This window comes from Schistocerca nitens, chromosome 3, assembly GCF_023898315.1.
Source record: "Schistocerca nitens isolate TAMUIC-IGC-003100 chromosome 3, iqSchNite1.1, whole genome shotgun sequence".
In the NCBI taxonomy this organism is placed as follows: domain Eukaryota; kingdom Metazoa; phylum Arthropoda; class Insecta; order Orthoptera; family Acrididae; genus Schistocerca; species Schistocerca nitens.
In genome coordinates, this window is record NC_064616.1 from 69,740,237 (window position 1) to 69,765,786 (window position 25,550).

General features: G+C 38.8%; 1 protein-coding gene across 3 annotated transcripts in view; it reads left to right on the forward strand.

The window, feature by feature from the left end:
- LOC126248029 (sarcolemmal membrane-associated protein-like) overlaps window positions 1-25,550 on the forward strand; it is a 330,102-nt gene that overhangs the window by 213,898 nt on the left and 90,654 nt on the right. For all 3 annotated transcript variants that reach the window (XR_007545401.1, XM_049948630.1, XM_049948631.1), the window contains exons 11-13: window positions 1,595-1,744; window positions 11,870-11,988; window positions 17,430-17,493. Coding sequence is in view for 2 of the 3 variants with exons in the window: in XM_049948630.1 (XP_049804587.1) it covers window positions 1,595-1,744; window positions 11,870-11,988; window positions 17,430-17,493 (333 nt within the window). In the remaining variant the exon portion in view is untranslated. The remainder of the gene's footprint in view (window positions 1-1,594; window positions 1,745-11,869; window positions 11,989-17,429; window positions 17,494-25,550) is intronic.

Consider the following 25,550-nt stretch of genomic DNA (forward strand, 5'->3'; position numbering starts at 1 on the left):
CTTGCGGCATTGTTTTATTAGGAACAAGGGACCGATGACCTTGTAGGTTGGTCCCTTCTCCCGCCCTTAAACCAACCAACCATCTTGTTCCTCCAACTCTAAACACCTGATCTTTTTGATCAAAATCATTGCACAAAGCTCCTAAGCTTTCTGTTACCTGGCTTAACTTCGCACTAGGCTCAAGATGGTTTTCCTGTAGCTTTTTACCTATGCCCCCTGCCATGACTGCTATTGAGCAGCATGTCTCTTTTCTTTCTACTTCACTTTTATACCAACTTAGCCGTAAAGTTGTTCCGAAGAGTCTGCTGCACTCTGCTTTGCTCTTTGCTCAAAGGCTGGTTGAAGCTCTTCTGTTTCAAGTAACAAGTCTAATTGACTGCTAACCAGAATTTGAAATATGATTCCTGAAGTTTTCTTCTTTTGCTTATTACTTGTCACCTGTTCTCAGTTCCCATTGTCTCTTCCCCCTGCAACCAATCACATTCAGAATATGCCACTTCTAATTCTGGTGGAGGACACAAATCTTTCTTTCCTGTTCCGTGATTCTCTTGTCTCTACTGCATAATCTAAAACTGCATGGGAGAGCCTCATCTGGTACTTTACTAGCTTCCACACTTCAATCACCCAAGTGAAACACCAGCCTACTGTCCTGATAAGTTTCTCCAGTACTAACCAACCTGTGGCAACATCCAAATTTATGACACACGACATTTGTACGATAAACTAAAAATCTCGACACACACTTAAACAGTAATAAAGTAAGAATTAACAAAAATCATGGATTGCCCATCTAATTTGTTGGCTTCACCACACAGATCTTTGCTGAACTTAAGTATTAGCTATCAGAGGACATGAAATGAGTAAAAACTAAAAGTCAGTATATTTTTAACAATAGTCTTAAAAGACAGTATCAGGAAATTATGAAAAGCACTGTAATGTATCCAAAACAACACATGTTCTGCAACTGCTGTTACTGATGTCATAGCACAGTCTATGTAAATACACAGATCTTGGGCTGTTCCTGCTGCCGTCAAACATCCTGTCATTAGTACAAAATAATTCAATCCTATCTCCATAATTGAGATCATTCTGTACCTGTGGGTGGAACTGCAGTCCCAACACCACTCAAATATGAGATCCTTTTACTCGCCTATGTATGTGGATTTCCCACTGCATTCAGTTAAATCCCTTCACTCACCTATGTATGTGGATTTACCTATGCATTCAGTTAGTTACTGGAGCTGTCACTGAATTCCCGTCAATTTCTCCTACTGCTCATCTCGTTTCCTACTCTCTTCCATCACTCTGCTTCCCTTTCTATCATCCGTAACATAGACCATCATTGCCAGTCGGGCTCTGACCTTGGAAGTCAGTACATAGTTCTGATGACTGTTTCAAGTTCAGAAGTGCTGAAGCTGATAATGTGCCCATTTTTCCCATTAATGTAAAAACCATATAGTATACATATAACTACCATTGACTGTACATTATTCAGTTTTTCGTATTTGGTTGCTGTATTTGTATTGTTTAATTATCAGAATAGCTAGGAAATGTAGGATTTGGTACAGTTGTCTTATGAAATGACCCTTTTTAGGTACGCAGGTAGACCTGATTTTAGAAAAGATAGTTCCTGATCGACAGACACAAGATTATTTGAAAGATGCAACAGATAATATAAAATTTCAGTTACAAAAGACAGAAGATGCTTTACAAGAAAGTCATGCTGAAGTGCGCCAGCTGTATGGTGAGTTGCAGTTCTTATCATCTCTACTCTGTTTGTCTCCAGTGATATTTATTATTAGGAAATGTATTTTTACTGCTCCTTGTATTCATTTGGAAGTATTTTGATCTAGGCACACGCGAATCAAACTGATCAGATTGACAGTTAACTTTTCCTTCTTCTACAAGCAGTGCATCATTTTTTTGTCACCACACATTGTGTGTCATAGTAAGTAGATTCAGGATTGATGTCTGTCTTTAATAATTATGTTGTTTGCATTATATTAAACCCTTATACATGCAAACCTTGCTGACAATGAAAAATTTCAATTTTTCTCTCACTGAAGCCTCTTTGAATTGTCAAGGAATTTGTTTTTCTTGAAAATTAGTGGGCCGATGTGGCTGGAGTTTGTAAACTAATCAGTAAGCAGTATTGACCCTCCTGATAGAAGCAGAATCTTAGTTGATCCCAAAGTTGGCAGATCGCATTTTGCAAAAATGAAAATAGTACTGTAAGACAGTTGAAATTCACACTGTCCAAAATCAATAATTCACTTTCTGTCTGGTTACTGATTTATGTGCAAATAAGATAAATTATAAAGTTATCCATAAAATTAAACTAAAAGACATAATTGCAAACCATATGGTTGTATTGTATGAATGATTACTGGGTAGGCTAAATTCCAGTGCATTTCTTAAGGTATCACAAAGGCATACAGTGAAACCCCGCTTTTACCCTTTCCAGGGGATTTCAAAAAGAAAAAGAAAAAGAAAAAAAAAGTGTAAAATACGGGAAAATGTAAAATGTGAGAAATAATGTTTTAAACTGTAAAATTTACGTATAGGATGCCACCTTGCATTTTTGCACTTTATGTATGTGCACACAACAGGCATCAAAATTATCATGCCAGGGACTTGTTTATTATCTAATAATGGTTTATCATCTAAGAAAAACCGCTGATATAATGGCAACTGATAATTGGGAAGCAGAACTTTTTTGACTCAATTTCATACATCATTATCAATGTTTTTGGAATGCCTGCAGCTGTCATTCATTATTTAAATAACGAAACACTACATCAGTTACATATTTTATCATGCTTAGCACAGTGCATTTCAACAAAATTTTCTCAATATCTAATGCAAATATTTATGTAAGTATTTTATGTGCTGTTTGCACATGTGTTGTTCTGCATCTCTTGAACTGTAGTCGTCTTTTTGAGGTTATTCGGTAATGTGCTTCCTCAGTTATGTATAAAACTACACACATGCGAACTATACCTCATATTGTTTTTTGTGTAACATCACAAAAAAATACATACATAAATATTGCACTTACCAACGAGAATAAATCCTTGAAACCTGTTTTGCTCAGCATGAGAATATACATAATTTGTACTGTGTTTAGACCAAAACCATTTCAGCAACACAAACTGAATGACGGTGTCAACTAGCGCAACAAGTGGCCAAAAGATGAAAAACAGTAAATATGGTTCCACGGAGTTGTGACAATGATTACAAAAATCACAAAACTGTACATGCGCTGAAGAGACAGTTCGGAAATCGTTGTGATTGGTCATGATACAAATATTCTTACGAATTTAGTTACTCATATCAGCGACCATGCAGAGTAGAGTTCGTCAGTGACAGGAGGTACAGCACGAATTATTCCAACTTTTACACGTTTACTGCTTTAAATCCACTAAGTAGAGCATCCTGGTGTCAGAAACTTAAACCGCATAATGTTTGTAAACACTACTTCATGGCCAACATCATGCCAGCATCATTTTACATCAGTTTTTTTCGCGCAAACATTTTTTCATAGAGGGTAAATCGCAGGAAAATTATAAATATGTTGATGCAAAATCAGGTGTGAATTAACCTTGTGGACATAGGAAAATTTGATGGGAGCAATAACAAATGTTGTAAACGGCGGGAAAACATTAATTCCAGGAATGTAAAAGTGGAGTTATACTGTATATTGATAAATATCCACTTTTGATTGTGACCCACTAGTCATTACAGGACTGTTATTCAATAATAATCATGAAGCTTCCAAAGAGAATATGATCATGTGGCTGTATTGTACTGGTGAATAGTGTTGAAGGAGAAAAACAGAACTATTTGTACTCAGTCATTACACCTGTGCATCCTTTCTCGGGAGACATTGTCAGACATGTAGTGGTGTCTTAAAGCTACAGAAACTGAACAGGAAAAAGCAGAGAAACCAAATATTATTTGTAATATGATGTGTTGATAGGTACAGGAAAAGTCATACATACCTGAAAGTTCCTACTTGCAAAGTGGTTCTAAGAAAACAGAGGACTGTTGTTGGATTCTGTAGATGTTGGAGAAGCGTTCAACAATGTCTGATGGATTAAAGTTTAATAAATTTGTAGTCATGTAAACAAGGAAGATTGAGAGACAAAGGAATTAGACATTGGCTGTGAGCTGGCATAGATTTAAAACATTGATGAATGTTGAAAATTTGTGCTGGATCAGGATTCAAACCTAGGCCGCCTCTTACTTTGGATAGTCATGTTTTTTGATCCACAGAAGGCATATATCACCTGACACCATCACATCCTAATCTAAACTGCACGACTAGGATTTCCAGTGTCGCTTACCAATTTTTACGCAGATTACCAATTTTTATGCAGAACTTCATACCCCTCTCGCTGTTCCAAGTCTGGGTAGGTTCAACCCTCAGCATCCAATAGGTATAGGAAAAATGGAGTTCCTCAGGGACTGATATTGACAATAGTATTGAGACAGCCACAGGACCGGCACTCCACCCATCACTGTATGTGGATGACCTTCCACTGTACTACAGCTCTACATCGTTGTTCACCACAGAGTGCCAACTTCAGGGCACCACACAGAAAGTACAAAACTGGACCCTGAATCGTGCGTATAGATTTTCTCCCGTGGAAACGTTACATTTGTGCTTTATTCAGCTGAGGAGTTCACAACCTGACCCAGAACTGTATCTAAGTAACCAGTTTCTTGAAGTCGTTGAAAATTTCCAGTTTTCAAGCCTTTTATTTGACAGTAAGTTAAAATGCTTACCACACATACACCAGCCAAAGGCAGATTGCATGAGGATACTTAATACTCTTGAGATTTCTCAGCAACACCTCCTGTGGATCACCCCACACAACCCTTCTGCTGCTCTATGAAGCTTTGATGTGATCTGCCTGGACTATGGATATGTTACTTACAGATCAGCAGCACCATCAGTACTGAGCTCATTAGACCCTGTCCACCACAGTGATGTGCTGTTGCCAAGAGGAGTCTTTCATATGAATCGCATATTTGTCTTGTTGGAAGCTGGTATCCCACCACTGAGCAACTCCTAAGCAAACTATGCAGTCACAATCTGTCAGATGCCTGCCTCAGTATACTTTGTTACCCAGCTGTTTCACAACAAACAGTTCAGACTGTTTAGTAATTGCCCAAAAATAGATAGGCCACCGAGGGGATGACTGGAGACACTCTGCAGGGACCTCTAGTTCACCGCTCTTGTCTGCGCACATAAAGTTCTCTCTCAGTATACTTTGTTCTGTACAGATGTTGTCAGGGAATGGATTCCCCTTCATAAGTCATTGGAAGCAATAGCAGTGCAGGTGCAAAACACCTCACCATTTGCAGCATGTGCCTACCTCCAGGCAGGCCATTTACTTATGTTGAATTGTCCACATTGATCCAACAACTTCCACCCCCACCCCCCTTCCTTTCTCCTGCTTGTGGATTTCAACATGCACTACCCACCATGGGGGAGTATTACTTCGTCTAGTAGTGGTCCTGTAATTTACCAGCCTCTCACATACTACGTGCTGTCCCTCCTCAATAATGGGTTTCCCACCCACTTCAGTGCCACCTATGACACCTTTTCAGTTGTTGATCTAACAATTCCTTTCCCTAATCTTGTGGCTTTGCTACCACCACCACCACCACCACCACCACCACCACCACCACCACCACTACCACCGCCAGACTGACCGACTGCCACATTAAACAATATCTCTCTCTCTCTCTCTCTCTCTCTCTCTCTCTCTCTCTCTCTCTCTCTCTCTCTCCATTAGCCAATGCTGTAGTGGACGTGCCTTCATGCTAAGGCTCGCTATTTCATATCCGTCTGCCTTTCTACTGCAGAAGTGACAAGTTGAAGACAACCCCTGTGTCACTCCCCACCTATAATGAACCATGCAGTGACTGGGAAGTACTTCAGGCTCTTGTGTCATCCTCAGACACAGCCCCAGGCTCCAATTCAGTTCACAGTCAAATGAGCCAACACCTAAATATTCCCCAAAGGCTACATCTCCTCAGGGTCTTCAATCATCTCTGGCTCCAAGGTGCCTTCCCCTCGTAATGGTGAGATAGTATAGTTATTCCAGTCCTTAAGCCAGGCAAGATCCCCACATCTCTCATCAGTTGCCAGCTGATGAGCCTTATCAACATTCTCTGTCGGCTGCTTAAAAGAATGGTTGCTGCAGATTATGCTGGGGTCATAAATCTCGTGTTCTTTTGTCACCCATCAGTGTGGTTTTCGGAAGGGACGATCCACAACCGAACATAAACGTAGGTTGGAAACAGCAGTATAACACACTTTTTCTAAATGCCAACACCTTGTCAGTCTTTTTTGGCTTGTCACCTCTTGATGTCATCACATTTTACTTACCCTCCATGACTAGGGCATTTGAGGCTCCCTACCGATTTTTATTCACCAGTTTTTATCCCCCAAGTTGTTCTGGGCTATAGTCAGCACTTCACTCAATTCCCCATTTTTCCAAAAGAACTGTATCCCACAGGACTGTGTGTTGGAGTGTCACTCTCATCACCATCATCAATGGGCTAGTGACCTTTATTAGGTGGCTGATCAGCCCTGCATTGCGTGTCGATACTTCAGCATTGGTAATACAGCCATTTCTTGGGCCTTCTTTTTGATAAAGAGCTAACATGACTTCCCCATATTCATCAACTGAAGACTAGCAGCATGTGGAAGCTTAACACTGTCTCATTGCCCACACATCTTGGGTTGTGGATCATGCTACTCTTTTCTGTATTTGCCAGGCCTTGGTTTTGTCCCAGCTGGACCATGGGTGCCAGGTTTATGGCTCTGTGGCTCCTTCAGCCTTGAAACTGTTAGACCTAGGCCACTATTGTCGGATGTGGCTGACCACTGATGATGTCTATTGGATTGGTCTCATAGACAGTCTCTTTGCTGAAGGGGGGATATTCCCTCTTCAGATTAGATGGAACCAGCTATTGGTCTCGTATGCAAACACCATTAGACAATTCAGTTATCATCCCCTGTCTCTCATTCTCTTTACATATAAGGGATGCTGTTCCCCCAGTTCCTGCCCTTTGGTGGGATTACTAGTTGGAATGTGCTTCACTTCCCTCTGCCAAGATGTTAATCTCCAATCTCTATACTGTGCTCCCCATGTTTTCTCACACTCCCTCCATCAGGCCACAGATTAGGACCATTCCCTTCAAGGTTCCTAAAGTCTCGGCTGCCCCCCGTGATCTTTGGGCATCTGTTATGTCTAGTTCTTTAAGATTTCCTGGATGCTACCATCTTTTATGTCAGTGGCTCTAAAACTGTGGATCAAACGGGATATGCTTTTACATCTTTTACCATTACAGACTGCCATTCGCTTTAGGGAACATGTAATTTATATATTCCGGATCTGACAATTGTTAGCAGATCCCTCCATTTTATTAAACACATGTTCCTTGGCCGTGTTTTAATACATACTGACTCAGTGAGCAGTCTCCAGGCTATTGACCAACACTATTCTTGCCCCCCATTGGTCTCCGATATTCAGGACCGTCTCGCTGACCTTCCTCATGCTGCCTGCTCAGCTGTTTTCCTCTGGATGCCAAGTCATGCGGGTATCCCGGGGAATGAACTGGCCATCTGTTTGGCTAGAGGAGCATTTACGTGTTCCTCAGTTGCTTTGCCAATCCCTGGTGAGGGTTTGCGGGTGCACGAGATCTATGCTCACTTGGAAATTGAACTATATTTGGTGGGCTACTGCCCAATCAAATAAACTCTGCCCAATCAATGAGACCACAGCAGCATGGTACTCTTCTTTCTGCTTCTGCTGGAAGGAAAACACAAGTCTTACATTGTCTCCACATCATTCACACCACCTTAATGCATAGTTTTCCTTTGTTTAATGAGCAACCCCCACATTTTGGCTGTGGAGACTTGAAGGCAGACCCAACCAGAGACTTACAGACAGTAGCTCATAACTTGATGGAATGCACCCTCCTTTTGGTGCCCCATGCTAACTAGGGGCTTCCAGATTCATTGCCTATAATAAGTGAATATTTCAGGGATGGTTGTATGGTTTCTTCGTTTCCTCTGTGAAAGTGGTTTTTTATTCTCAGTTATAAGGTTTCAGTCTACCTCCGGAGCAGGGGCAGAATGTTTGGGGAGTGGCATCTCCTGCTGTTTGCTAAGTCTCTGTGGGATCTCCGACCCTACCTCTGTGACCAGGCTGCTCTTTCATCCCTCTTTCACTCTGTTATCTTGCTTTTATTATTGTCAGAACAAAGATGTACAATACCTTCTTTAGCCATCTTGCTTTTACTGTTATGAATTCTCCTGCCTAGCTCAGAAAATGTTCTCAGTGGATGTCTCTACTTCCGGATGCACCACTCGTGGATTGAGGGACTGATGACTTCATTCTTTGCTCTCTTAGGTGCCCCAACCAACCAACCACAAAGCAACAACAAAACTTCCTGATGTTTCAGCACTTTGTGATGCTTCAGTCTACAAGCTTCCCAAGTGAAGAAAAATATGTTTCATGATATACACTGAAGGAAATTACAAGCATGTTGAGCTGGTGATGGTACTTTTTTTCTTAATATAAAGTTTTATTATTGTGTTAACAATTCTTCATTATGATTACACATTTTGCGAGATAAATAAAATGCAACTTACTTGCATATTCCTGAGCTTTTCATTGGAAATTTTAAGAATCTAGCAAGTGTTTTGTTCCTTGCAGTAAAAAGTGTTACAGGGTCCTCAGCCTGCCTGTAGTGAGCACATTTATGCTGCAGCATTGCTAGTTGCACATTGCCAGCAAGAGGCATTGGCCAGCCATGTGGGCACACTTAACAGGCAGCTGCATCTTGCTCAATGGAGTAGCATATTTACTTCTCATTAGAAGCAAATGGGATCATTCATGTGCACATGTTCACAAAGAGTCATGCACATACAAGCGTACCTCTACTTGTGTAAGGGGCAAGCACAAGCAGGCATCGATTAAGCATAAGGCACACTGGTGTAGAAAGCGCCTTAACTGTACCAATTTTACAAATTATTGCAAAGCAAAGGGCAAGTTTCCAAGGGATTCATGGGTTATGTACATCAGCGTACATACTATGCAAGCTTCGGTGTGGTGTGTGGCGGAAGATACTCTGTAAGACTACTAGTAGTTTTCTTTCCTCTTCCACTTGCAGATAGGGCAACAGAAAACTGACCTGACTGTATGCCTCCGCCTACTAGTGCTGTTCCTCAAAAAGAACATCGCCTTCCCTCCAGGGATTCCCATTTGCCTTCCAAAGCATGACCGTAACACTTATGTGTTGTTTGAATCTACCTGTGACAAATCTAGCAGCCCATCTCTGAATTGTTTTGATGTCTTCCAACTGTCTGCCGGGATGGTTCCTTTGAAAGGGCACGGCTGACATCCTTCCCTAATCCGATGAGACCGATGACCTCACTGTCTGGTCTCCTCCCCCTAACAACCCAACCCCCCCTCTTCCAACTGTGTCCTTTACAGATGAACAACACTTTCCTAAAATTCTTCCTATAAACTGACACTGACCATTCACCTTTCCTACCACAACCCTCACATGCTCGTTCCATTTAATATCACTTTGGAGAATTATGCCCAGATATTTAAACAATGTTACTGCCCTGAAGCAGTACACAACTAATGCTGTATCTGAACATTATAGGTTTGTTTTTCCTACTCATCCGCATTAACATATATTTTTCTACATTTAGAGCCAGCTGCCGTTCATCACACAAACTAGAAATTTTATCCGAGTTGTCTTGTATCATCCTAAATTCATCTATGATATACTCCCATACATCACAGCATCATCAGCAAACGATCACAGATTACTGCCTATCCCGTCCACCGGATCATTTATGAATATAGAAAATACCAGTGGTCCTGTCACACTTCTGTGTCACTCCAGATGATACTCATGCACATGGTGTGCACAATAACTGGTGGACTGAAGTTTCACAGTTGGATTTTTTCACAGTTTTAGATTCACAAGTATTTAGCAGAATTCTTGATGTAATGTATAGGACCTTTTTGAATTGCAACCATAACATTTAGTGTCTTTTACTTCGACAGTCTTTGATCAGTCAGTAGCCTCCTTCAGTACGGTAACTACAAATTATACAGTAGTAGTAGTAGTCAGAATGGTAACTAAATATTAATGTGTTTTTTTGCAATTATTGCTTAAAATTGGTGTGCAAATGTCACATCCTGTTGATTTTGTTGCTAACACTGAGATAGTTTTGGAGTTCCTTATTGAAAATACATCCTGTCATTGCTTTCAGGGTGTTTAGTGTATGTTTCACTCATTTTTAAAGTTGGTAAAGATTTACTCTACTTTAACTAAACAATTGCATTTAATAATTTTTGAGACCATTTCTCATGGAGAAGTCTACATAGTTGACTTATTTTTGTTAATCTCCAGTTAGTATTCTTGAGTCGACAGATGTTTGATTAATGGTATTGGTAGTCTACAAAACCAAATGCACCTCTAGTGACTATCTTGTAGCATTATATCTTATAAATTGAGCCAACACCTTGTCTAGTTTTCATCAATTTCCACAAATTTCTTACTTTCCATTACATGAAATACTGTCAGTAAACCAGGTTTGATTCCTGGCCAGGTTGGGGATTTTCTCTGCCCGAGGACTGGGTGCTTGTGTTGTCTTCATCATCATCTTCTTCATCATCATCATTTGTGAGAGTGACTAGATTGGATTGTGAAAAGAAAATGGACTGTGTAAAAATTGGGACTTAATACAGGTGCTGGTGACCACGCAGTTAAGCGCCCCACAAACCAAACATCATCAAACTGTCAGTAAAATCTATTTCATCTTACGTTTAACTACTAATTTTTCTCTGACCATCTCCATTAATGATTTCTTCATTAATACAAGTCAACCAGTGTGATAAGTTTCCTGTGGAAACATAATTACAGATCTAAAATACGTGTAAAGTAATAATTTATAGAACAAGTATGCCATTCCAATTACTTACAGTATAATGTACCTTACTGTGAGAGGCTGGAGATTATTGAGAAAATAATCAAAATTTCAGAGAATGTGAGGCACAGTTAAGACATTAAAGGGTGATGGGGGGGGGGGGGGGGGGGGATCCACAAATCGTCATAAATAAAAGTGTATAAGGTGATGACTGTCCCCATGTTAATACATGGTAGCAAGAACAGGATTGTTAACAGAACAGATGACAGAAAATCAGAAGCTTCTGAAATGAGATTTTTAAATCTGTGACATATTGTACACTCCTGAATGAAAAACAGAAGTATATGGAAGGAATCCAAAATTTTCAATATCTATACATATTATAAATTAAGTCCCCTTCTACATTTTTTTCTACTGGTATGTGACGGCTACTCACAGAAAGTACTGTAGTGATTTTGATATGTTTTTATTAATAGATATACTGATTAATTAGGAAGGTTTGTGCATATAATTTATTACCAGATCACCAGACTAGTCATCTGGCCATAGATACTTCATGCTACCAGTGTGAATCCAGGGCAAGTCACCAGTAGATGAATACAAGACAGCAAACTAAAACAGAGAAATATATTTAACAAATTGACAGTTACAGAACCCCCAAAGATTTTGTTGGAGAATAAGCCAATAGGAAGACCTGTCGGTAGAAGGAATAGGCCCGTGGGCCCAAACCTTGAAGAAAACATGGGAGGAAGAGGGGAAAAGACTTAACCTTAACAGTGACATGGAATAATTTGTTGTGTGCATAAAGTTATCTAAGTTAAAATAACACACAATATTTATAACAGTTTTACTGAACTCCTGTAGTTGCATTTACATCAATTGTTTTTTCTTCATTAGTTAAACTGGAAGATGCACGTTCTCAAGAAGACTCACTGTTAGATAACGTTCACCAACTGGAAGAAAATTTAGCAGCTCTAAGGAAACAAGTTGACAAAACTCCTCATGATAACTCTCAGGTATGCTCTTTCGTTGCTACTGTTTGAAATTGTCTTTAGTTTTTATGTGGTTTTTATTTTGTTTATGTTACTTCTGTTGCTATACTAGACATTCTCTCTCCGCCCCCCCCCCCCCCTCCCTCTCCCCCTCCCCAAATCCTTAGAGAAGAGTACTGGAAAGTGTTAAAATATAAAATAAGTGAGATGCTGGCAATGAATTGTAAAGCAAAAATCAGATACATTTCGCAGTAGAAATACATTAACATACAATTTTTTTTAAAAATGTGTTGTATTCTTAGAGGAGATGGTACTGCTCAAAACTAGAAAAAAGTTCCTTAAACATTTGTCTGGAAACAAATAATTGTTGAGATATGGGCCATTCTGGCCTATGATAGACATCTGTCTGTTGAAATTACAATATGGTTACCACTCAGTCTTACACATTCCTCTGCCCTCCTCCTCCCTCATCAAAGGATCACGATCTCATGCAAGAACGCTTGGCTTCTATGATTGCATCACATGGTGAGTCACGTGTTCCTGCACAGTGTGAAAGTGTGAATATTGTCAGTGGGAGTGGAAAACCCTAATGCCTTTATATATCCCCATAGCCAAGATAGACGCAAAACAAACACCTACCACAGTAGTAAAAGTTAATGTGCCAACTAGCTCTGCAGATGATGAAGAGATTGAAGAAATGTATGATGCAATAAAAGAAATTATTCAAGTAATTGAGGGAGACGAAAATTTAGTAGTCGTGGGGGCCTGAATGCGATTGCAGGACAAGGAAGGGAGGAGAAGTAGTAGGTGAATATGGACTGGGGATAAGGAATGAAAGGGGAAGCCAGCTGTTAAAATTTTGCACAAAGCATAACTTAATCATAGCTAACATGTGGTTTAAGAATCATGAAAGAATGTTGTATACATGGAAGAGGCCTGGAAACACTGGAAACTTTCAGATAGATTATATAAGGGTAAGGCAGAGATTTAGGAACCAGGTTTTAAATTGTAAGACATTTCCAGGGGCTGATGTGGATTCTGACCACAGTTCATTGGTTATGAACTGTAGACTGAAACTGAAGAAACTGCAAACAGTTGGGAATTGAAGGAGATGGGGCCTGGATAAACTGGAAGACCCAGAGGTTATAGACAGTTTCAGAGAGAATATTAGGGAACGATTGACAAGAACAGGGCAAAGAAATACAGTAGAACAAGAATGGGTAGAAACTTCCTGGCACATTAAAACTGTGTGCCGGACCGAGACTCGAACTCGGGATCTTTGCCTTTCGCGGGCAAGTGCTCTACCAATTTCATTCTAGAAACAACCCCCAGGCTGTGGCTAAGCCGTGTCTCCGCAATATCCTTTCTTTCAGGAGTGCTAGTTCTGCAAGGTTCGCAGGAGAGCTTCTGTAAAGTTTGGAAGGTAGGAGACGAGGTACTGGCAGAATTAAAGCTGTGAGGATGGGGCGTGAGTCGTGCTTGGGTAGCTCAGTCAGTAGAGCACTTGCCCGCGAAAGGCAAAGGTCCCGAGTTCGAGTCTCGGTCCGGCACACAGTTTTAATCTGCCAGGAAGTTTCATATCAACGCACACTCTGCTGTAGAGTGAAAGTTTCATTCTAGAAGAATGGGTAGCTTTGAGAGAGGGAATAGTGTAGGCAGCAGAGGATCATGTAGGTAAAAAGAAGAGGGCTAGTAGAAATCGATACCAACCTCAGGGAAGATCAGTTTGGATTCTGTAGAAATGTTGGAACATGCAAGGCAGTGCTGATCCTACAACTTCTCAGACAATAGGTTAAGGAAAGGCTAACCTAAGTTTCTAGCATTTGTAGACTTAGAGAAAGCTTTTGACAGGGTTTACTGGAATACTCTCTTTCAGCTTCTGAAGGTGGCAGTGATAAAATACAGAGAGTGAGAGGCTATTTACAATTTGTACAGAAACCGGATGGCAGGGAAGGGAAGCAGTGGTTGAGAAGGGAGTGATACAGAGTTGTAGCCTATCCCCGATGTTATTCAATCTGTATACTGAGCAAGCAGTGAAGGAAACAAAAGAAAAATTTGGAGTTGGAAGAAATAAAAACTTGAGGTTTGCCAATGACATTGTAATTCTGTCAGAGACAGCAAAGGGCCTGGAAGAGCAACTGAGTGGAATAGACAGTGTCTTGAAAGGAGGATATAAGATGAACATCAACAAAAGTGAAATGAGGATGATAGACTGTAGTTGAATTAAATCAGGTGATGCTGAGGGTATTAGATTAGGAACTGAGAGACATTAAAGTAGTAAATGAGTTTTGTTCTTTGGGGAGCAAAATAACTGATGATGATCAGCGTAGAGAGGATATAAAATGTAGAGTGGCTATGGCAAGGAAAGTATTTCTGATGAAGAGAAATTTGTTAACATAGAGTATAGAGTTAAGTGTCAGGAAATCTTTTCTGAAAGTATTTGTATGGAGTGTAGCTATGTATGGAAGTGAAACATGGATGATAAACAGTTTAGACAAGAAGAGAGTAGAAGCTTTTGAAATGTGGTGCTACAGAAGAATACGCAAGATTAGATGGGTAGATCACGTAGTGAATGAGGTGGTACTGAATAGAAATGGAGAGAAGAGGAACTTGTGGCACAAATTGACAAGAAGGGATTGGTTGGTAGGACATGTTCTGATGCACCAAGGGATCACCAATTTAGTGCTGGAGGGAAGCATGGAGGGTAAAAATTGTAGAGGGAGGCCAAGAGATGAATACACTATGCAGATTCATAAGGATGTAAGTTGCAGTAATTATTCAGAGATGAGGAGGCTTGCACAGGATAGAGTAGCATGGAGAGTTGCCTCAAACCAGTCTCTGTACTGGAGACCACAACAACAGCCATAAGTGTAAGGCATTAAGGAAAGTTGTAAGCAGAGAACATGATAATGAGCCATCTCTAACAATCCATTGCTCATTAAACATATGTGTTGGGTACTGCAATATGAGGCGCAGAAAATGGGGTGGTGTCCAGTTGTGTATAAGTCGGGAACTTGAAATTTAGCACATATTTTTGATGAAATTGGAATCTATTTTGGTCAAAATCAGTTTTATTTTATTTCTTTCATTTTTTAGATGATTAGACAAATAAATTTAAAAGCTCTTCATGACTAAAGACAAAATTAATCGTGCTTCACTTGGAGGTGAAGTAATATAATAAAAAAGGATATGAAATAATTTTTATTATCTATAATAAGAACTTTTTGAGTGGAACGTTCACGTTTGCAAAACTCCTTTTGTTTTTTCCCCAAAATAGTCTTTGCTCCTCATCATCTTTTGGCTCTAATTTCAATAAATGATTCTTTCTGTTGAGAGACAGAAGCATTTTCTCACCAGTAAATAGAGCGCTTCTCCAGTTTGAGGAGTTTGTCAACATATCTTCCTTTTCCCATCAAGTTCCATCGTTGCACAATCTATAGAACAGTTGATTTTGAATCTGGCAGTGTAAATCCTGATTAGCGTGTTGGAGAGCTGTAGGCATTGTTTGAATAGAAGTGAAACTGGAGGAGAGCACAATTTTCTTTTCTATTTGTGCTTTACAAGAAGACCCTTAGCGTGTTTGAAATAAGTTGACCGGTTTTGTTTCCTGGTTGCTCCATTGTGGACACTCTACAACATAGCATTTGGCCATGAACATAAACAATTACCTTGACCACTCGATGAGTATGATCCTGCAGGAGAACATGCCATGCCTCCGTCTCACAAGGGCAACCAGCCTACACCTGTATTGTGTGTTTCTGTGAAAACAAAACTGACTCATGGTCATATAGGGGTGGTCAATCCCTTCAGGTATTGTGTCAGTTGTACTTGAACCTTGTGATGGATCAGGATTAGTCTCTTCCTTAGTTTCGAAATAAAAATAAATAAAGAACTTAGTACACAAGGCATTTGGTAACAGCTACCATGAAATTACTTACTGAGGTTGACAGCATTGTAAATGTGAGAGTTCTGGCCGGACCTCTACCCGTATCTTACTTAACCATAGTTCAAGATAGCCACGACCTAGAACTGCCACATTCGTGTGTCCACATAACACTAACTCTAGCTAGCAGACAAACATACATGTTTCTTTGTTCTAAGATATTTGGTCCCATGGCTGAGTTCTGCATTGCCATACATGACAAGTACCTCATAGAGACCTTTCAACTGCCCATAGTTGACGTGGCACCAGAGTTTTAAGTTATAAGCCCACTGATCTGTTATTTCATTCATGCACTGATGCATTCTTTATTTTTCAGATATCTTCTGATTGTGCATTCTCATTCCAAATTGGAATTGGCCATATATAGTGCAATAGTAGGAACTGAAAATTAGTTACTTTTTGGTATTTATATGCTATATCAAACTATCCTTAATAAAATAGTTCATGTGGGTACAGTTCAATACAAAATAACATTTATTAGATAAATCTGCATTTTCATACTTTGAGGCAGAATTTGCATTTATATTCACATTTATTGCATATGTGAATTTTTCAGGTCTGTGTGCTTCAGCTACATCAGTTATGTTTATGCAAGGGTAACTTTCTCCAACAGTATGGGTAATTCACAGTGTACTGATACACAGCACCTGTTGTTACCTTGTGTGGTAAAACGCATGACCTTAATAATCTGTTACCCACAATTCCTACCTGCACATTGACACTGAAGTAAACCTCATGCTATGCCTGATAGTTGTGCCACAGTCTTAGGAAAAACTACAGTGACATATACAGCCAATAACAGATGAGCAATTAATATCAACAGGAAAGCATGGTACACCACTGAATACTGATTATTCTCACCACAAGTAAAATGATCCATACTTCAAGTATTTGTTTGCAGATACATGTTTGTAGGAAGACTTTTCTAGTTTTGACCTGTATTGTTGCCTGTAAGAATATGGAAGACTTGCTTTTTAATATTCTGGGTATTTTTTGCAACCCCCCACTGATTATTTAATCTCACAGATGCGGTGTTCAGGAAATGTCACAAAATGATAAAAAATTGTGTAAAGTTTGATACAGTGTTTCCAGTTTACATGGACATTTGTCTCTCTTTGTGCATAAGATATATATATATATATATAACACACACACACACACACACACACACACACACACACAGAATAGTAATGAGATCTATATTACTGTAACCTCTTAATGTGCCTTTTGTTTTTAAACAATCTTTATGAAATATGCAAATTTTACTGGAAATAATACCAAGCCTTTATTGTGATTACTACTAGAAAAGCAAGTCTTACCTCAGCTTCCGGATTCATACATTGACTCTGAAAAACTATTCCTGTATAATTGTTTGATTTCAACTTTCTCAACTTTTCAATTATAATAAAAATTAATAGATTGTCCATTGTTTAGCAGTGCTTGTTGTGTTGTGACCATTCATTACCACTTAAGAGCATAATTATATTAGTTGCTGTACTACAATAATTATTTGTTTCTCCAGACAATTGCCCAGGTGAATGCTAATCAGAACAACAAATTAAAAGCCGAAGTAATTAAACTTGAAGGTAAGTTGACAATAGCTTGTTTAAGTGTTCCTAATTAGGCAATAGCATGAAGTATTAGACTTATGAAATTGTTCTGAGTGCTTTCTAGGTAGCCAATATGTTACATACAATATGTGGCGGTGTTAGTTTTGTGTTGCCCAGTTTTTGTTACAACAGTTTTCTACACTGCAAAATGCGTGGAAGAAAATCTTACTTGCTCTACAGTAGCATAAATGTAGTATGCAGTTCCTAGTAGACTTTTTCTGCATCCTTTACTTGAGTGCATATTAATCTTTGCTATGGAAATGTGAAAGAATGACTAATGGTAAAGTGAAAATGGTGCAAGTAAAAATAGGCTAGTTGTGCAGAAGCTGTTGCTTCAGATGGAAGGTAATTTGATTATAACTAATTCAAAATAACAGGTTTACAGATTGTGGCTTAGGAGTATTTAAATTCTATAATGCAAAGTCCCACCACTACAGTGGGTTGGCGTAAATGAAGCAGTAAAGGTATAATTCATTATAGACACAAATATTATGGCCTATTAGGTCTGTACTTACACATGGAATTTATCAGTACATACTTAGGTTTTATATGTCTCGACAAGTCATAGTTATTTCTATTTGAGAATTTCCTTTATTATAGATTGCATACAGTTAGGAACACAGTTAAAATTGGAACTTTTGAATGACAAAATTGGTTTGTAGTCAAATAAATGTACTATACTTCATAGAACAAAAAAGTTATTTGATTTACTGGTGTAATAAGATTCTTATTAGAGAAATTATTGTTTCCCAAAGCAAGTTGAACGTAAACATTGAAATGTTGGTGATGTTTTGTAAGTTAGTTTTTAATATATTGAGAGATTTAAAAAAAGTGGTAAGGTACAAAAAAATTGATTATTAGGTAATAAAAATTTGCAAACATAAGAACAAAAATTGTAACAAATCTGATTAATGCATAGGACCTTCTCTCTAGGTTGGTAACTTAGATATAGTATAGTACAGAATTATGTATGGCAAAGAGTAAATAGATGCTAAAGGAAAATAAAGAAAAGAGAGAGAACAAAAGCGAAAAAGAATGTTGGCAAAATAAAATAGAAACAAAAATATAGACTCTAGTAATATAGATGAAGGAGGTTGGAAAATTAAATGAATGAAGTATCTGTGAATGTCATTTCAATAAAATGAGAAGGAAGAAGTAAATCATTGTGCAACTTCTGTATGAAAATAACAGTGACCCTGGTAGGCTGAGGTACAATGTCTATAATGCCAGAGATAAGAGTGCATAAATTGCCAAGAGACACTGTTGAGGAATGGAGATTCAAAAAATGCAGGCTGCAGCAGAAATGGCTTCCACATTTCAAAAGGCAACAAAAATTAAATGAAACCATAACAAGCAGATATGGTGCATTCTTTATCAAGAAGTATTAAAGACATCATCATTGAAGTAGCAGCTGTTACTGATGACACAGTTTTAAGTCACTCATAGAACTTGTCCATGGTTTTGCAGTAAGTTGACAAAGTAGTGGTGACTTTTTGTTAGGCTGCTGCTATAATGGTTTGGTGGTAACATGGTGACATGAGTGAATTGATATCAGCTTTAAAATTCTCAAACAACAAGCTGAATCTCTTATGGTCTATGTATCATTTGAAAATAGCCAAGCCAGTAAACACTAGATGCTGCTGTAGTTGGCTTCTCCTAATATTTGATTTATGGCCTTGGACACTAACAAGAGTCTTCGTTACATTTTGTGTTCACGGATGGTAAAAGCAGACATTTTACCCTGTTGGTTTGAGAAGTAACATATCTCCATTCTTAACTTTGATGTGGCACACACTATGAGCTGTGGCTTGTTTTAAATGGTATGATGATTTTATTCAATCTGAAAATAACTAAATTTGTTAATGTGGAACAGGTTTTGGGTGATATGGACAGTGTTCTGCTTGATGATTAGTGACCATCTGCTTGTCAACAGTACATGAGTGTTATTACTTCTGAAAAAAGTATATTTTTTAATTGATTAGTTTTGTTAGACTTTGTTAGCGCTATTGTATCACAAACTGCACGACTCTGTCTGACAGACAAAGTGAATGAAAGCTGTTTGTCAGGAAAGGCTGGAAACAATGGTGAATGTCAGTATGTACAATTCGTTTCTTCAGTTGCAGAATGTCATTTAGAGAGCAGCATACATCTGTACCCATCAAGACAATCTCAAGAACAATTCATGTGAAAATTGATTCCACATCGTCAGTCTTGGATTGTGCTAAGGCTATAAATATAAAAAAAACTGATAAAGACTTTCAAAAATTGAAAGCCGAGACAGATCTATATGCATCACAGGTGATACCAACAAGCAGTTGTTAAAAGTAACAGTCAGGCCTAAGTTCTCAAAAGCTATTGACACACATATCCTCATATTGCTTCTTGTTGATAAAGAAAAGCAGGTACTGTGAGGTGGTGTTTGGGGATTTTGCCGAATCTTCAAAGTGCGTCCTTATTACAGCAGTCTCAGGCAGGCACGTATTCAGACATACATCACTCATAAGAAAAACTTTACAGTAGGTTAAGTAATGTGTCCATATTACTGTTGCATAAGTTTTCAGCTGTATGTGCATAACTAAGCACATAAGGATGCAATGGTTATGTAATGAATTTTGATAAATATATTGGAAAGTAGCCCCTCAACAACTTGTCATTATTCTGGTCTTGATGCCTTCAAGCAGTTGCCAAGTGATGTAGTGAAGTTGTAAGACACTGAACTCATATTTGAATGGGCGACAGTTCAAATTCCTGTCAATTCTTATTCAGATTTATGTTGTCTGTGATTCCCCTAAATTTATTAAGGTGAATCCCAGGATGATTTCCTTCAAAGATCTCAGCCAATTTCCTTGCCCAATCACAGCTTGTGATCCACTTCTAATGACCTCGACATCGACGTTAAACCTTAATCTATCTTTCATTCTTAAAGCTGTTGTCTCAACATGGAGCTAATATTGTGGGGATTGTATACAAACAAAGAAAAACACCACTTAAAGATTTAGTTGCTACAGAATTGTGGAATGGTGGGACAATATGCTATATAGGTATAAAGGTGATATGTTCACAGTGAAATGGAAGGACGATAGGGGTACATTCATTGCTCGCCAACGTATATAGCATCATCTGGAATGCATACAAAACCAAATCACAGATATGCTGAAGCCACTTCAAATATCAAATTATTGTGTATGCCTTCAGTGCACTGTCGTTCAGAGTGTAACTATCAAACTGTTGAAACTGTGTATTTGCTGCTGATGGAAGTAGTGTATGCATTTTCAGTGCAAATTAAATACGGCCGAAATCATTGAAGATGATGTGTAAGTACTTTCATCTTTACAACGTTTAATTAACCCACTTTCTGCTGCACATGCTAGCTAAATTTACATCTGCATACACACTCTGCAAGCCACCATATGGTGCAAGAGGTCGTTATTAGAAATGTACTTTTGCATTGCTAGAATCGTTCAGCAATTCCCATTTGAGTTCGTAAAGTGTCTCCTTAGTACTTCTATGTTGATCGAACCTGAAGGCAACAAGTTCAGTTTCATACCTCTGAATTGCTTCAATGTCTTCTTTTAATCTAACCAGATGTGGCTCCAAGGCACTCAAGCAGTACTCATTACTGGTTCCCTTTAGTGTTTTATACGTGATCTCTTTTATAGGTGAGCTACACTTTCTTAAAATTACCCCCAAATAAACTATTCACATTTCCTAGTACGAACTTAACATGTTAATTCCATTTCACACTGATTTGCAACTTTATGCCTAAATGTTTGCCACTACTGTTTTAAGCAGCACACCAGGTAAATTACATTTACATATTACAGGATTGTTTCCACTATTCATCTGCATTAACTTAGATTTTTCTACATTTACAGCAAGCTGCCATTCATCACACCTAATACAAAATTTGTCTAAGTCATCTTGTGTCCTCACACTATCTGTAAGATCATTTATGCATTACAAGTACAAGAATGGTCCTACCACACTTCCCTGGGATATTTCTGATACTGTTGACTAAGGTGAACACTGGCCACCAAGGAAAAAATACTGGGTTCTATTACTTAAAAAGTCTGCAAGCACATACAAGTGAACCTGTTTCTGTAAGCTTGGAGCAGTCTGCAATGGGGCACTGTGTCAAACACTTTCTGGATATCTAGGGACATGGAATCTGCCTGTTGCCCTTCATCCATGGTTTGGGAGATATCATGTGAGGAAAGAGCAATCTGAACCTCGCTTGAGCGATGCTTTATAAATCTGTGCTAATTTGTGTACAGAAGCTTTTCTGTGTTGAGGAAATTTGTTATATTGAAACTGGGCATATGCTCAAGAACTATGAGGTAAACCAACATTAAAGATATTAGTCTGTAGCTTTATGGGTTTGTTCTTTTACCATTCTTAAGTACAGGAGTTATTTGCACTTTTTCCCCAGCCATTTGGGACTTTGCAGTGAGCAAGAGATTTGTGAGAAATGCAGGTATGGGACCAATGCTGAAGAGTATACTCTGTAGAACCGAATTGGGATTCCATCGGGTTGGGATTTGGTGGCTTGCTTGTTTCAACCCTTTCAGTTGCTTGTCAGCACTAGGAATGCTTTTTTTTTTCCCTCTCTGCACGATGCTCGGACAACAGTTTGTCTATATGATCCTTCTGTGTGAATGTATTAAGAAGGCTAGGAGAATTTTTTATGCTGGAAGGAGCAGATAAGCAAGTGTTAGTATCCTGCTTAGACAATAACTTGCCATAATATAGGTCCAATATGATGCACCTGCCAATGTTCAAAAAGGACGGATTAAGTACAGTTTGTGGTAGAGTATTTATTACTGTGGAAAGTAGTCCACCTTGTAGTAAAATTGAAGTAGATATTTCCTGTGAGTGAGAGGTTATACTTGACAACTGGACTAAATTAATAATTGTTTCTTTTTACTGACCCACAACCCAACCCCCTTGGCTCAGACGATACATCTGCTGAACAGTTGAGAGAGAACTTGTCTCATTTCAAATAGATACCACACTCAAACAATTACAGTTGGTGGTGACTTGAATCTATCCTGGATATGATGCCAAAAATACATGTCAAAGTTGGTGGTAGGCATTAAACGTCATTTGAAATCATACTGAATACTTTCTCAGAAAACTAATTTGAATAGTGAGTTCAGAAGCCCACTTAAAGTGTAAATGCTTCCAAAAATATACTAGACATCTTAGCAACAAATAATCCTGAGCAGATAGGGAGCATCATCACAGATACAGGGATTAATGACCACAAGGTTATTGTAACAAGAATGAATACCTTAACACACAAATACACCAAAAATAAATGCAAATTATATATATTTCAAAAAACAAATAAAAATTTGGTTGATGCCTTCCTAAGAAAGTCTCCACTCCTTCCAGTCTATCTAACCATAGACCAGATGTGGTTCAAATTCAAAGAAATAGTATTGATGGCAGATAAAAAGGCAGAGAGATAATGGTCATATATAAAGTACACTAGCGGCAACACACACTCGATGCCTCCACTGCACGATAGCAATGGTAATCTTACCAATGACAACATCACTAAAACAGAGTTACTTTACTAAACAAGATTTTCAAAAATTCCTTCATCAAAGAAGGCAAAGCACATACTTCACAATTCAAATCAAGAACCACTACCAACATGAATAACTTAGATCTATATACCGTTTATGTAGCACACCAAAACGCAATCAGTACCTTCACTGTGCAATAGCAATGGTAATGTTACCAGTGATGAAAGCACTGAGGCAAAGCTATTAATACAGTTTTTTCAGAATTTCTTCACAAAAGAAGACAAATTTCATTCAAGAACTGCTGCCAACATGACTAATTTTGTGAAGTTTACAGGGTGTCTCACCTAACTCTGCCACCTCAAATATCTCTGGAAGAACAATAGATATTCAAAAATGGGTTTCACCAGCATGAACGTATGGCAGGGGCTTAGGAAACCAAATACTGCACGAAATTTTAAAATGTAAACAAATTCTGTTTTCAACACAAACTTGTGTATTTTTAAATGGACACCCTCTATTATTTCGTATACAATCAATAGTATGAAAAATAGCAAAAATAATGGCATTGGTTGCATTGCAATATGTCAATTACATCCCAAGAAATTGCAAAGCAAAGTTGATGCTCAAAACAAAAGATGCGCACAGCTAGCACACATCCTGAGACTAAAGTGTGCACCTCACGCTGCCGGTAATCGTGGTGTGATTGACATATTAGGTCAGTGGAATGTTAATGTATGGTGTGGTATTGTATGACAACACATCATCATTGGCCCATATTTCACTGATGGCACTCCTAAAGGGGGTAGTTTAGCCCCTTCTTGATCTGTACCTTACGTGAACCAATCCACCTCTTATAATGTGTCAAATAATGCGATATCAGAATTATGCACATCCTGCGCAGAATGTTTGTTGCGAAATGACAACTAGAAGTACAATTAGTTGTAACACACTTGGTTTCATGTTTCTAAACCTCATAAGTTCGGAAATATGTGGTTTGTAAAGGATAGCAACGGCATCACAGTTTCTGATGAAATGTATCATGTGCAGTAGTGTTCTCAAAGCAGGGGTTGCCTGCACTGGCACCTCTACTCTGCCATAAACATACCAATATCACCACAGCACCTTCTACCTTCAGTGTACAAGTGTCTCCTAATCTAATCTGCTGAGCTACACTCATACTATAACGTGATTCACTTATGTTGCCACATTAAAACATGTTTTCTTGTGGCTTGTTACATTTTCTGCCATCTAGTCGATATGCCGGCCTTCAGCAATGAAGAAAAACTAGATATTATTTTAATTTACGGTGAATGTCACAGAAATGCAACTGCAGCTGTAACACTTTATGCTGAACGCTACCCAGATCATGGTGTCCATCACATCGAACCATTGGCAACATCTGCAAGACACTCACGGAAACAGGAAGCTGTGCTCTCACAAAACGTCGATGTACAACGCCAGTGACTGGCAATGGAAATGAAATTGATGTTCTGGCTGCTGTAGTGCACAGTCCTCAGGTGGGTGTACGAAAAATTCAACGAGGTGTAGGAATAAGCCACTGTAGTGTGTGCAGAATCTTGCATCAGCGTCGGTTTCATTCATTCCATATCTCGCTGCATCGAGAACTGTATGGGAATGACTTTGAATCCCGCATTGCATTCTGTTGTTTTGCACTTCAGAGGTTTGCAAGGTAATCCAGTGTTCCTAAGCTTCATTTACATTTCATGGCAATGTGAATCTGCAGAACATGCACTAGTAGTCTGTGCAAAATCCCCACTGGATTCACCAAGTTTGCTCATTAACGACAGTGGAGTGTCAATGTTTGGTGCGGTATCATTGCTAACTGTATTGTAGGTTCCTATTTTTACTGTGGAACATTGAATGGACAGCGAAATGCATCATTTCTTCAACACACACTAGCACTCCTCATGGAAGACCTAGGATTGGAAACTCTTCTATCAATGGGGTTCCAACATGATGGATGTCTTGCACACAATGCAAAAGTTGCCAGAGATGTTCTGGATGTGACATTTCCAAATAGGTGGTTGGGGCGGGGAGGTACTGTGCAATGGCCGGCATAGTCCCCCGACTTGACACCATTATACATCTTTCTCTGGGGCGCAGTGAGAGACAGTGTGTATCAAGAAGCCCCAATGACAGTAGAGGATATGCAATGTCGTATTACTGCGGCATGTGTGGCAATATCTGTAGAAACTCTATCTGTGCAACTCTCTCTCGTTACCCATCTGCAAACCTGTTTTGATACAAACGGAGGGCCCTTCAAACATATGTTGACATGACGCAGTTTCATTGGTCAAGATGTGGGTGTATTTTCTATGCTGGATGTAATGGACAACAATACGGTTTCTGTGGATGACAGGGCACTAGCAATTGTGTTTAGCAAAGTGAATTCAAGTGTGTTATCTCTAATTGTAGCTCTAGTTGTCATTTCGCATGAATAAACATACATTGACAATTTGAAAAATGTAACTTTGTGTTGGA